At 40.5% G+C, this 13,586-nt stretch overlaps 1 protein-coding gene across 1 annotated transcript; it reads left to right on the top strand.

Moving 5' to 3' along the window:
- The first annotated feature begins 3,367 nt into the window (after nt 1-3,367).
- LOC116319692 (beta-2 adrenergic receptor-like) lies at nt 3,368-13,192 on the top strand. Its single transcript, XM_031739104.2, has 4 exons — nt 3,368-3,633; nt 6,707-6,863; nt 6,973-7,264; nt 9,892-13,192. The coding sequence occupies exons 2-4, from the start codon at nt 6,710-6,712 to the stop codon at nt 10,931-10,933; spliced, it is 1,488 nt and encodes a 495-aa protein (XP_031594964.2). The 5' UTR covers nt 3,368-3,633; nt 6,707-6,709; the 3' UTR covers nt 10,934-13,192.
- Nucleotides 13,193-13,586: the final 394 nt, after the last annotated feature.

Genomic DNA, 13,586 nt, shown 5'->3' with positions numbered 1-13,586 from the left:
GCAGATGAAAATTTTGACTGATCAGTTCTGACTTCCAACTTCATCTGGAACACACTAAGAGTCTTAACTGAGTAAGCACACAAGGTAGCATGATGGAAGGTGCAGGATTGGACTTGTCATAACTCAGTTGGGTGGATCTCTACGAGGTAGCCCATCAACTAAACCTTTTTCCAAAACATTTTAGTGGCCTAATATTTGGTTGGGTATGATTACTGACACTACCACTGGTTGCATCAGAGGCGTTCACGACCTTGCACACTGGGTTGGATTATTATTTTGTATGTACACTGTATTTATCATTACTAGAGATCACAGATCACATCAACAGCTTTGCAAACATATGGAGACTTGCCTTGAAAGTTTTTAAAAAAAATATGTTTTTTGACAAAAGAGTAATCGCAGTGTTTTGTTTATATGCGACCAGTGGTGACTTGTCTGTGCCGTGATGGCTCAGTGAAATGAGAAACACTGATGCACAAACATGAAGCAGCAAAGTTCATGTTCTATTGAGGTCAAAGGAGTTTGCAAAGAAAAGCGTCTGGACTTCTTTAAGTTGCTTGAAGACGTTTCACCTCTCATCCGAGAAGCTTCTTCAGTTCTAAGGTCAAATGGCGTAAAGGCGTCTGGGGAGGGAACTCAAAACTGGATTATAGATGGCAGACAGTTGGTGTCGTAAACCACCGCCGTAGTGGAATCCTTCACTGCGCACATTAACGCCGTGGATAAAAACATCAAGTTCACCAGGGAAGACACAAAGGATAACTGTTTGCCTTTCCTGGACTGCGCTGTGCACATTGAAGAGAATGGCAACCTCAACATTGAAATTTACCGGAAGCCCACACACACGGACCAGTACCTCCTCTTTGACTCCCATCACCCTCTGGAACACAAACTTGGAGTAATTAGGAGCCTACACCACCGGGCAGAACATGTTCCCTCTAAGCCTGAAGGAAAAAGAAGGAACACACACATGTAAAGGAAGCACTCAAAACATGTGGTTATCCGAACTGGGCGTTCATAAAGTCAGCAAAGAGGCACAGAAAAGAAGATCAGACACCAGCGAGGGAGGATAAGAAAGACAGACGCAACAACATTGTCATCCCCTATGTAGCGGTGTATCAGAGAAACTCAGGAGAGTTTTCTCCAAGCACGACATCCCAGTGTACTTCAGACCCAGCAACACACTCAGACACAAACTGGTTCACCCGAAAGACAAAACTCCAAAACACAGACTGAACAACGTGGTGTATGCTGTACAGTGCAGCGAGGAATGCCCGGACCTCTACATTGGCGAGACCAAACAGCCACTTCACAAGCGCATGGCACAACATAGAAGAGCCACCTCCACAGGACAAGACTCAGCAGTCCACCTGCATCTTAAGGATAAAGGTCACTCTTTCGAGGATGCCAATGTTCACATTTTGGACAGAGAGGACAGATGGTTTGAAAGAGGAGTGAAAGAGGCCATCTATGTCCACTGTGAGCGACCATCTTTGAACAGAGGCGGTGGTTTACGACACCAACTGTCTGCCATCTATAATCCAGTTTTGAGTTCCCTCCCAGACGCCTTTTACGCCCACTCACATCCTGGGCCATCTGACCTCAGGAATTCACATGACAAGGTGGGGCCAGGTTTCACAATGAGCTCACCCGAAACCCTGGCTGATTAGGTCCCACACCCACTTTCACACCTTGGCGCATGTGATTAGAGGATCACCAGGGGTCCTTTGTCCCTCCTTGGGGGATACTCCCACTGGGTTTAAATCTGGGACTCTCGGCCATTTGACCTTAGAACTGAAGAAGCTTCTCGGATGAGAGGTGAAACGTCTTCAAGGAACTTAAAGAAGTCCAGACGCTTTTCTTTGCAAACTCCTTTGACTACGATGACCTGGATGACTGAGAACCTTCACAGACATGTTCTATTGAGGGTAGTTTTCATTGTGACTACAGTTCAACTGTATGCAGCCCAGTGAAAAAGTAAGTACACCCTCAGTGCTTCCTTATGAATTAAGTTGGTAAGTGGCAGCCAAGTGCTGCTAATGAAATCTGTTTGATTCATTGATCATCAGCAAGTGTGAGCACCTCTATAAACACTGAGATTTTGGCAGTTTGATGGTCTGGAGCGTTCAGTGTGTGGTAACACACAACTGGCATCCCTACATACATCCCCTCAAGGTGAATTTGCTGGGACCATGCAATGTTCAGGGAAATAAAAAAACCCCACCAACAACAAAACAAGCGCTACATTTCAAACCTCACAGGCCTCAGGAAGCATGTTAAAAGTTAAAACACAATTAGAAAAAGACGTAACAAACCTGGATTAATTGGAAGGGCAGCCAGGAGAAAGCCTCCTGCCTCTAAAAAGAACATGGCAGCGTGGTTAAAGTGTCCTTAGCACATATGAAAGTGAAGATCTTTGGCTATATTTCACAGCACCCCGTTTGGCAAAACCAAACCCAGTATTTCTGCACCTCAAACCATGGTGGTGGAGAGGTAGTGATACTTTGCAGCCACATCATCTGGGGACCTTGTGGTGTAAACGAAAGCTCAATGAAGTGAGCCAACAGTGCAATGAAGAGTGTGCCAAAACTTCCCACAAGCATATGAAAGATGGATAAAGTCATTCTACAAGCTACTGAATCAAGATGTGCACTTAGTTTTTCACAGGACTGTGTAGTGGTAGAGAAATCAAGGAAATAACTCATGAATTCATGTCTTTCAGAAAATTCAAAATTACATATTTAAAACGCTTTGTTTCCCACATCCACTGCCTCTAAGTTTGTTTTAATGAGACTTCATATAGTCCACATTGTATTAAACATTTTAATATAAAATTATAAATATTAAAATCAGCCCTGCAGTTTGGAACAAAGAAACACTCTAATTTAAGGTTTACCAGAGACTGGTGAATGGATGTTTAGCCTTGACTTTCTGTCTGAGCATGCAAAGTGATTCTTATCATATCCTCATAATCTCAGAAAGCAACAGGTAAAACTTGTACCACTGAATATACTGGGAATACAGTATAACGCCATATTCAGTTTGAATAGTGTTGCTGTTATGTTTTGCACTGCTGTGGTGCAGAAGTACAGCTAAACAGCAGCCAAATACAGAAGTCTGTGGTTTTGTTTGGCACCTCCTATGTGAGAATGTGAGGAGGGTGGTGCTGAAAAGAAGCTCAGAAAAGCTGCCCTGAATAAATAAATGTTAAAAACCTAAGGTTTCCCAGAGAGCACTGGGTGCTGTCCGGCTGTCAGTGCACTGCAGACATATGATATACACCAAAAGCCATTCCTTGTCCTCTGATAGGCTACTATCCTGCTGTGATGTCATCGTGGCTTGCTTATAAAAAGGCTGACAGACTCAGCTGCTTCAAAGGGGCAAGTGTGCTTGAGACCTGAAAGTGTTTATACATGTGTGGGAACAGAAGGGAGCGAGACAGAGCGTGTGAGTGCGTGTGCGTGTGTGTGTGTCTGTGCATGTCAGTCACACACCAACTCCTGAAATTAACAACTCAGCAAAAAATGAAGAAAAAGCTGCTGGCAGACACTTTATTATGAATCTTTGTGTGGTGGATTTAAAAGCTTCTGGAGTATGAAAACACTGGACTGAAGAAGAGGACAAAGTCTGGAGGTAACAATTAAAGAACAACTGAAAATAAAAGTGTGTTTTACAAAGTGCAAATCTTGCAGGCAACCTATTTGTCACGGGTGCATGCACCACTCTGTGATTTTTTTGGACTTATCAAAGCAGTGAAATTAATATAGATTTAAAGTAAATGCTAAGGGATCAGTGCAGATAAAGAATCTTCAAGTTGCTCTAGTTTTACAAGACTATTTGATGATGACATTGTTTAAAATATGTGCACCTAACTCTGACATCATGGGAGATTTGAAGATTACCTATCATATAATACATTTACTGTTTAAATTGTTTGACAAAACCTACAGATATAATTGATTTTCTTCCTTTTCTTCCTGTTATTATGATATCAGGAGGGAAACTTGTTTATCTTTTCCTATTAAAGCATGTGTCCTTTTCACAGTTTGCTCTACCGTCATCTCTTTATTTTACCGACGACAACAAAAGCTGGGTGTTCTCTCTCTCTGTGTATTTTCCACACACTTGCAGCTTCATGGTTATATTTGTGCAAGCGCTTTTGTGTGTTAAGTGCTCAGTGTACTTACTATCGCCATGCTCCCTAAGCCTAAATATTGGGAGTTTTACGTCTCAGTAAATCTTTTGTGTTTGATTCGGTCTCGGCTGTTTAAACAGTTTTGGTTAGGGAGGCGACTGGAGTCTGTTTTGCAAGTTTGACTTGGTATTAATGTGTGCAACCACCTCCTGGAGTACTGATCCCCTCTGCAGGGGTAGTACAGGGGTCATTAGGGCAAAGAGTAACAGGGTAAGTGACTGGTGTTGTGAGAAAAACAACAGCGACTGTCACATCATGTAAACATAAATGAATTAACAAGTACATGAAAGTCTGATTTTTGTGTGTGTAGTGCACAATCACACACATTATTATATAACAGAAGTCATTTCAAAGCATGAATAATGAAAATGTTCATTTTAAAAGGAGTCTGCACTTACCTTTCCAGCAGATCCATCATTTTCTCGGCACTTCTAGTTCGTATTTACTAAAATGTTAATGTGCTGACTTAGGGACGTTTTCCAAGCGATGACGAATGTTCGCACAAACACGCTGCTGTGGATGCAGACGGCATGATTGACAGCATACCTGCTCTCCAAATTAATGTGTGGTGCCTCGCACTTGCTAAGTAATGACACCGTTTAACTTTCATGTTTAGACGATTATCCCACTTACAGGATGATTGTCATAAAAACAACAATCGCCCGACGGTCCACCCAGACATTTAAAAAGCATCCCAAAATTCAACACTTTGCTCATTGACCATGAGAGAACTGGGTAAACACTCATGAATCAATGCACCTCTTTACTGCTGCCAATTAACATATGTTGTGAGTGTTTGGACTGCATTGGAATAAAGCCAACATTCACATGCATCTAAGTGCAAATGCACACAGAAGATCCAGTTGGCCAAGCAGCCTTACGATTAGCATTAAGACATAGATGTGTTCTTCTCTTAATTGCACATTTTGGAGAAAAGCAAAAATAAGTCAAATGCCACCTGTGAAGGGCAAACAGTCAATAAGTAGTAGACATTTAATATCTGTCTACTACTCATGGACTGTCCAGACAGGATGACTTATACAACTTACCATCCCCCGACAGGGATCTACATCAGAAGCGCAAACAAGGATCGCCATGTGTCTACTGTCAGTTAGACGGCTGCTGTGGAAGAGCATTTATGTTCAGCCCCCAAAAAACAGACGTCTTGTTTTTATTATTATTATTTATGCTGGAACATGACTAGAAATAACATTGAGGAATAAGTGCAACTGATGCCAAAACTTTATTTTTATGTATTATTTAATGTATCACTGGAATATATCTATAAAGCATCGTAGCAATGTGGGGATTATTTATTTAAGCTGCCTGTTGTTGCTCTACTGTGCACTGCTCCTTTGCAAACACCAGTATACGGGCTCCTGGAGCCTATATAGTATTTCACAAGCCTTGCTCTTCCTCAGCATCAGTTATTTGTGCTTAGTAACACCCTGAAACGAAAGTGTACACTCTGTACCATGGCACTAAGATTAGTGTGTAGAGGAAGTCCTGATGGCCTAGTGGTTTGGACAAGGACTTTTATTTCCTGTAAACTTTTGCTGCTCACTTTTCTCCTGTTTTCTGTCACTGCAGTATTCAGTATCAGTTAAAAAAAAAAAAAAAAAAAACTAAAAAATTATGCTATGTTATTAGGTTATGGCAACACAAGGTAAGAAAAACATGAAGTTAGATGCTGATACATGACATCATATCACAGGACATATGTTGTCACTGGGGAGGATAAGTTTAAAGCATGACAATACAGAGGAACATATAACTTCCTCTGTGAACACATATACACAGTTTGTTTGTTTCTATAAGATAGAAAGCAGGCTAGCTCTCATGCACAGACTTCTGTGAAAGCTATTTTTCATCATATACTGCTCAAAGTTTGATATCTTTACATTCTTTGATCATTCTGGCAGAAAGAATGATCTGTTGGTATACAAACAGCTTAAATATACACCTGTGTGTGTTAATGGCACATTAGGAGCACACTCATCTGTCTGTGCATTTACTTATGTAAGCACTATTACATAACAAGGGCATTTAGTGTCTTCATTTACACGTGTTGCAGGAACCACCCTCTCGCTTTTACCAGCACTGGCATTTGCTTTTTTGTTTTAATGGCATTAATGGTGTAAAAAAAAAGTAATACCCTTATTTGTTAAAGAATGCCAAACAGATCAAAGGGTCACTTGTAATCTTATTCAAAAAGTATCAAAGCCTGAGCAGATAACACCCCACTAGGAAGTGTGTGTGGACTAGCTGCAGCCAAATGCTGATCCTGTGGACTGAGGCTACACCAAAAAAATACAAATCCCGTAAGCTGCTGCACAAACTGCTAAAAGCATGACAAACACAGAGGCAAACAAAGGAACAAATACAAGCTGTCCAATCTCTTGTATACCTTTTAAACATCTTCCCTACTAAAGTGATCATGCATGCAAAACAATCAGTTGATGTGTCTTTACCTTTCGTGACCAAGCTGTGTTTTTTGTGTTTTCTCTGCAGATCATGGGAGGTGTGAGTACTGTGTTAGCACAGACTAACCATTCACAGGACAGTAACATCACCCAGGTCTTCAATTCTTCTAGACCAGAGTACAGTGATGCAGAACTCGTGTTGCTTGGTGTTGCTATGGCCATTCTGGTCCTGGCTATAGTTTTCGGTAAGCTGTGACTCTTTCGGTTCAATCAGAGGACAGCTTGTGTTTGAAATGCGCTTTTACAATTGATCCAGTTTATAGTTTCGAATACAGTTTGCTTTCTTCTACACAGGAAACGTGTTGGTGATTACCGCCATCCTGCGGTTTCAGCGGCTCCAGACTGTCACCAATCTTTTCATTGCTTCACTGGCTGTTGCTGACCTCATCATGGGTGTGGTTGTGGTCCCCTTTGGCTCTACCCACATCCTGCGGGGAGTCTGGCAGTTCGGAAATGGCATGTGTGATTTCTGGACAGCGACCGATGTGCTGTGCGTGACTGCCAGCATCGAAACGCTTTGTGTGATCGCTCTGGACCGCTACCTTGCCATCACCTCGCCGCTCCGCTACCCAACACTGCTCACCAGGTACAAAAGAGATGTAGCTTGGCTAGTATGTAGTATGAGGTTAGATCAAGCTGCTACTGCAAAAATCTCTACATTTTCAAACTTTCCAAGATGTTGCACACTTAGTTAAACCCAACCAGTGATGTCACATCAGGTGCTTTCTGTCTCCTGTTGAAGGCAAACCCTGTTGACACTTGTTGCGGTATAACCAGAGGTGCAACATACTGGAAAATATGAGACTTTTAATCAGGGCACTAGTGACAGTTTTCCTTGTAGTGTGGCTATAACCTCCTCTCTGAAGAGTTGTTTCTATAAAACTTTAATAAAGGTTAAATAATTTAACTTTATGCAACTTAAAAAAGGAAACTCTACTTTTTGCACACATCAAAGTCTGCTTATGGATGTTGAGGAGTGCGGCTAAACTCGTGAAAATTTTGATGTTCCCTTTTGTACCCCTGTGCAAAGTCTGGGTTAGAGTCAGCTAGGGAGTGCAAATTGCATTGAAGATTGAAAAAAAAATCCAGAGGTGTAGAGTTTCAAAGACGTGAGCTTTCAGTACCCCTGACTTTTCGCTTGAGGCTGGACATTTGGGGTTACTTCCTTCAAAGTCATATTTATTCTTGCTAATATTTATTGTTGTTCTCTTCAATGCCACAGGCACAGCACTTGATTTTATTGTACTTGTTACAATGACAATAAAGATATTCTGATTCTCAAATACAGTCGTGGTAAAAAGAAGATATGTTAACATTAAAACAATCCTTAGCAGGTCTTAAAATTAGTTAAATAAAACTTTAAATGAACAACGACACGTTGGACGTATTACACTGTGTGACTATTTATTATACAAAATTAATGCCTGATCGCAGAAGCAGCGTGTGAAAAACTGAATACTTCCTTACTGCTTCCATTGGAATTAACAGGGTAAGTAGCAGCCAGGTGCTGCTAATCAAATGCACTTCATTAAAAGTGTAAGCACCTCTATAAAAACAGACGTTTTGGCAGTTCGCTGGTCTGGAACATTCAGGTGTGTTATAACACAATGCGAAGAAGAAAAAACATCAGCAGTGATTTTACGGATGGGGTTATTTTAAACAATTTGAAATCCATCATTCTGCACTGAGACAGCTGCCAATCTTCCAATGAGTCGACTCCTCAGCAAATTCCTCCTGTCGGACCGTGCAGTGCTCAAAGAAACTGCAAAATACCCAAGAGCTACATCTCAGACTCTGCAGGCCTCAGTTAGCGTGTTAAATGTTGAAGTTCGTGATGGTACAATTAAAAAAAGACTGAACAAGCATGGCTTGTTTTGGCCGAGTTGCCAGGGGAAAGCCTCTTCTCTTGAATAAGAACATAGCAGCACAGCTTCGGTTTGCAAAGTCGCATTTGAACAAACCACAAGACTTCTGGAACAAAGTGCTTTGGACACATGAAACCAAAGTGGAGATTTTTGGCTATATTGCACAGCGCCACATTTGGTGAAAGCCAAACACAGCATATTAACACAAGCACCTCATGCAAACTCTCAAGCCCACTTTTTTCACCTTGCAGTCAGTGAGTCGATCATGAACTCTGTGTACCAAAGTATTCTAGAGTCAGATTTGAGGTCAAATTCGATCATGCAACACGACAATGATCACAAGCACAGCAGGCAATCTTCAGCAGAATGACTCAAAAAGAAAGGATGTTCTAACTCAGTCAGATCCAGTTGATGTCCAGACTTCTAGCTGATTGAAATTCTGTGTGTAAGAGAGCTTAAGACCTTAAGAGAGCTTTGAGTAAATGAAAACCTGCTCACACTGATGAACGGAAACACCTCTGTAAAGAAGAATGAGTCATAATTCCCCCACAATGATGTGAGAGACGGATAAAGTCACACAGAGAAAGACTATTTCAAGTTATTGCTGCTCAAGGTTGTTCTGCAAGCGAATAAGTCAAGGGGTTTTTTTACAGACTGCTTCCACATATTAGCTTTGTTTTTATTGCAGAAATAATGACACAGTGCAACGTGTCATGTGTTGTTGTTCATCTCAAGTTATATTTACCTCATTTTACATGATGATAAAGACTAGACAATATTTAAAAAAATTAATCCTGATATGTAAAACCTTAGAAATTATAGATGTCGTACTTCTTTTTTTTTTTTTTTTACCATTATTATATCTGACTCAAATTCATCAAATTAATACATAATGTAGGTAACAGTAAAGAAGAAAAGTCATTATCTTAGCGATTAGCCATTTTAAATCTGAATGAATCAAAGGACATATTTAGCAGAATATAGTTAACCAGACTCATAATTACCCACAAATACGTTACATATAAAATTTAAACGGAAGCTTAAGTAGACCACCAAACTGAAAGAGTGTATTTGGCATATGACATGGGGAGAATGAGAAGAATGAGGCATGTTATCTCTGCATGACACAGTGCAGCTCATGTTACCTGCCTGAGCTAGATCCTGGGCTTAGCTGTAGTTAATTTAGAATGTAGTCGTGGCTATTATGTTGCTTTTAGAGCTCTTTTAAATTTTTGGACAACCAACGTAATATTTAAGTAAGAAATTATCTCTGTGTTGTCACTCACGTCTACTGTTTGCAACGTTCTTCACTTCTCTGCGCACTCTTTTGTCTCCTGCTGATAACCAGGGGTCGAGCTTTTGCAGTGGTGCTTGCAGTTTGGGTGGTGGCCTCCTTCATCTCCTTCGTACCCATATGTCTGAGGTGGTCGGTGTCAGGTGATGACAAAGCTCTCGACTGTCTGGAAGATGAAAACTGCTGTGAGTTCAACACGAATACGGCATACGCAGTGACTTCTTCAATTGTATCCTTCTACCTGCCACTGGTGGTGATGATTTTCCTGTACACCCGCGTGTTCCAGGAGGCTCAGAAACAGCTGGAGAAGATCCGAGGAAGGGAAAGACATATGTATAACTTGCATTGCACTTCACAGTTTGCTTATCCTGATGATAGCCCTGCATTAAATCAACGCAGGACAGGAACTGAGGTGGGAGAAGAAGCAGGAGACGATAGTCTAAATATGCAGAACCCAAGTATAGACACTGGTAAAGAAGAAAAGGGGAAAGAGAGCAGATTGAGGACAGACAAAGGGGATGGAAAACATTCCGCCACAAAGCGTCTTAAGTTTTCTCTTAAAGAGCATAAAGCTGTAAAAACTCTGGGTATCATCATGGGAACTTTCACACTGTGTTGGCTACCATTCTTCATCCTCAACATCCTCAGAAACATACTCAGCCTGGACAACATTGAGGTACCCTTTAGACTCCTCAATTGGCTTGGATATTCCAACTCAGCCTTCAACCCTCTCATCTACTGTCGCAGCCCCGATTTCAGGCACGCCTTCCAGGAGATACTCTGTTTGAGGAGTAGGGGAAGACAGTGGAGCATAAGGAGACTATTGGGACTATGCAGCGAGAACAGCGGTTATCCCAATCTCCCACAAAGGCTGAATGGGAACTCAGCTCTTACTGATGTTACAGAACTTGACATTCAGCATTCTAGATGGAAGGGCAGTGTGGAGAGTTCAATTCAAGGCAGCTCACTGAATCTGGCTCCTCCATCGTCTTGCTCTGAGCAAGTTTTAGATGTAGCTCCGGGATCCTTGACCAACGGGCAGGCAAACCGTTCTGCCACCTGGAGCTGTAAGGACAGTCTGAGTTCAATAGCTTGACCAATTAGAGCATTAGGATTCCCATTGTGTGTGCAGTAAGCACCAATTTGTTGAAGTTAATAATGTTTGTGTTTGAGACTACAGTAACCCAACCTTTTGGTCTTTTATGAGGCCACGTTGTCAGCGTTACTGAGATTTTATTTATGATCCAGGGTCCGATTTTTCCTCATAATGGCGTGAATCAAGAAGGCAGCTACATGGGCAAACCATATTCAGCAGTGTCTCCTTTCAAACAGGTATGATGTTTGTGTCGATCATAAAGGCATCATGCTGTAGCTTATTTAGCATCAAAAGGGCAGTTTTTTGGTTCAGGAGCTATAAACACAGGAAAAGTTTGCAAAGCAGCGCCATGAAAAACACCTCACAACATCAAACATTATCAGCTTCCTCAAATTGGAATTACTACAGGTATGATATTGGTAGCAAATAATACATGTTTTAAGAGTACTAAGATATCATGCATGCTACTTCATTCCAAAATGTTCCTCGACTAAAGTCATGAGATTACCTGTTGCTTAAAAAAAGAAGAGGAGTGAGCCGTTGGCGAGAAGGTTGCTGCTTCAAATCACTGCACATTGTCAAAAAGATCATTGTCCTCATAATAAGAGTGCAGCACAGCAGCATTAGAATGTACTGGAGAGCACTGAATGCTCTCTAGGTGCAGTAACATTTGAGAATGTTGAGCAGGAAGAGGACTTAGAGTCAGAACATTAAAGACTTAAACGTTTGGACTTTCAGCTACAGTTGATCATTAACAGCCCCCTGAGTTATCAGGTGGGATGAATAAGATTCGCATCAGTAGATGTACCCCTACACCTCCCAAGGCTAATATTTATTTAAGAGTCAATGTCAAAACCCTACGTCGCCTTGTTCTCGAGTTATCTCATTCACAAGATTTCCTGAAAACTTGACCTCTGACCTTGAGGTCACTGAGATTCTGACTCGTTCAAGATTTTTAGTAGACACACCTCTCATCAATTTGAATATCCCGCGTTGTCTCGTTCTCGAGTTATCGCCATCACAAACCTGAGTGTCTACCTTGCCCGCCCACACACCAGACAATACTCAATCAGGCTTATACAGCTGAAGGGTAAAAATCAATTTTAGAATAAGTAAAAGTGTTTTGTCAGAACATAATGTGTTCTTGCAAAATACCATCAAAATACCAGATGAGGACTACCTGTTTTGAAAAGCTGCCACAGTAATGGAGCCTTTTAAGTCAAAAACAGTGGTTTCTTACATTGTTCCACAAAGGATTAAATGTGAAATATAAATAATATTTGCAGTTAAGATAAACTTTTTTTTCTCAGAAACCAAAGTTTAAGTATAATATCAAGATAAACTCTCCATGAACCGGAACCCAACAGAACTGAGATAAGAAACGACATGTTTGCCCAGTGGCCAAAGGTTTTATTTGAAACAGGGAGTATATTTTAAGGCTCACAGTTTGCCTGTTTTCTTCATTCCTTCTAACAAAACTCACAACTGGTCCGTAGTTATTTGGTGGTGTATAATTGTGTATCAGATAAACATGTGAGACCCAAACTTGTGACTGTCATGAGTGTCCTCCCCATGTGTTGGCTTCTTTTCATCACGTATTCCCTTAAACTATATCCCCCACTCTGTCCCTCCACCAACAACCCCATGAACCCACGCTTTCCTTTTATCCTATCTGCTTTTGCTCTGTTATAAGTACGAACGGTGCACTCTGTCAGAAGAGCTGGGAGATCTTTTTTTATGTAGTTGGATCTGGTTCAATAACATTGTCTGTTACACTCCCTGTAAAAACATACCGATCAGGTTACGCATATTTTAAGTGCTTACTTTATACATTGCTCTCAGCAGAAGCTTTGCAGAAACAAAAAATTTGTTTGGATTAGTCTTTCTTTCACCATTTCCCAAATTCAAAGTGATGATAATAAATTTGCCCAAATACGAAGCAGAGCAAGTCAGATTGAATATGATCTCTCTTGTTCATCTTTTATGTGCACGAATAATTATGTGATTTAAAAAAAATAATACTCTTGAACATTGTCAGTTACTGTAAATATCACCTGCATGTATCTGTCTCAGTGTACAGTATGTTTACAGTATGTGAAAATGAGTATTTTTGCAATGTAAAGCTATAAACATCCACAGAATCTTCTTAATGTACTGTTACGTGTATGAAATTGGGATTACCTTTCAGGTGGGTGTTGTTTTCTGCATTGGGGTTCAAGTTCATTAAGTTATGGGAAATAAAACAGGTAGAATAACTGAGGTATGCCTTTTGATGATAGCTGAACTTACTGAAACTGACTTGATAAATTTTACATTACACCATAAAAAATAGTTTTAGTATTAAATTTTATGGATTTTTTTCTGTACTTTTGAGATCACACTTCTTAACCACATACAGAAACTTAAACAAACAAACAAACAAATAACACACTGGCTGAAAATTACCGTTCATTTTCTATTTTTTAAAGGAACTTTTTTTTCAGTGACATGGGTACCCATATGGAAAAGATATATATAAATCTTATAAAGTTTGTATCTGTCTTGTGTGAAACTTGTATGAAAAGCATACAAGAGTGAAAACAGATATAAGATCCCTTGAAAAATTATATAAATGAAACTTGTATGTTTTGGATACTTACTAAAACAATATATG

This window comes from Oreochromis aureus, linkage group 10, assembly GCF_013358895.1.
Source record: "Oreochromis aureus strain Israel breed Guangdong linkage group 10, ZZ_aureus, whole genome shotgun sequence".
Classification (NCBI taxonomy): Eukaryota; Metazoa; Chordata; class Actinopteri; order Cichliformes; family Cichlidae; genus Oreochromis; species Oreochromis aureus.
Note: the sequence above shows the minus strand (reverse complement) of the source record. Positions and strands in the feature narration are given on the sequence as shown.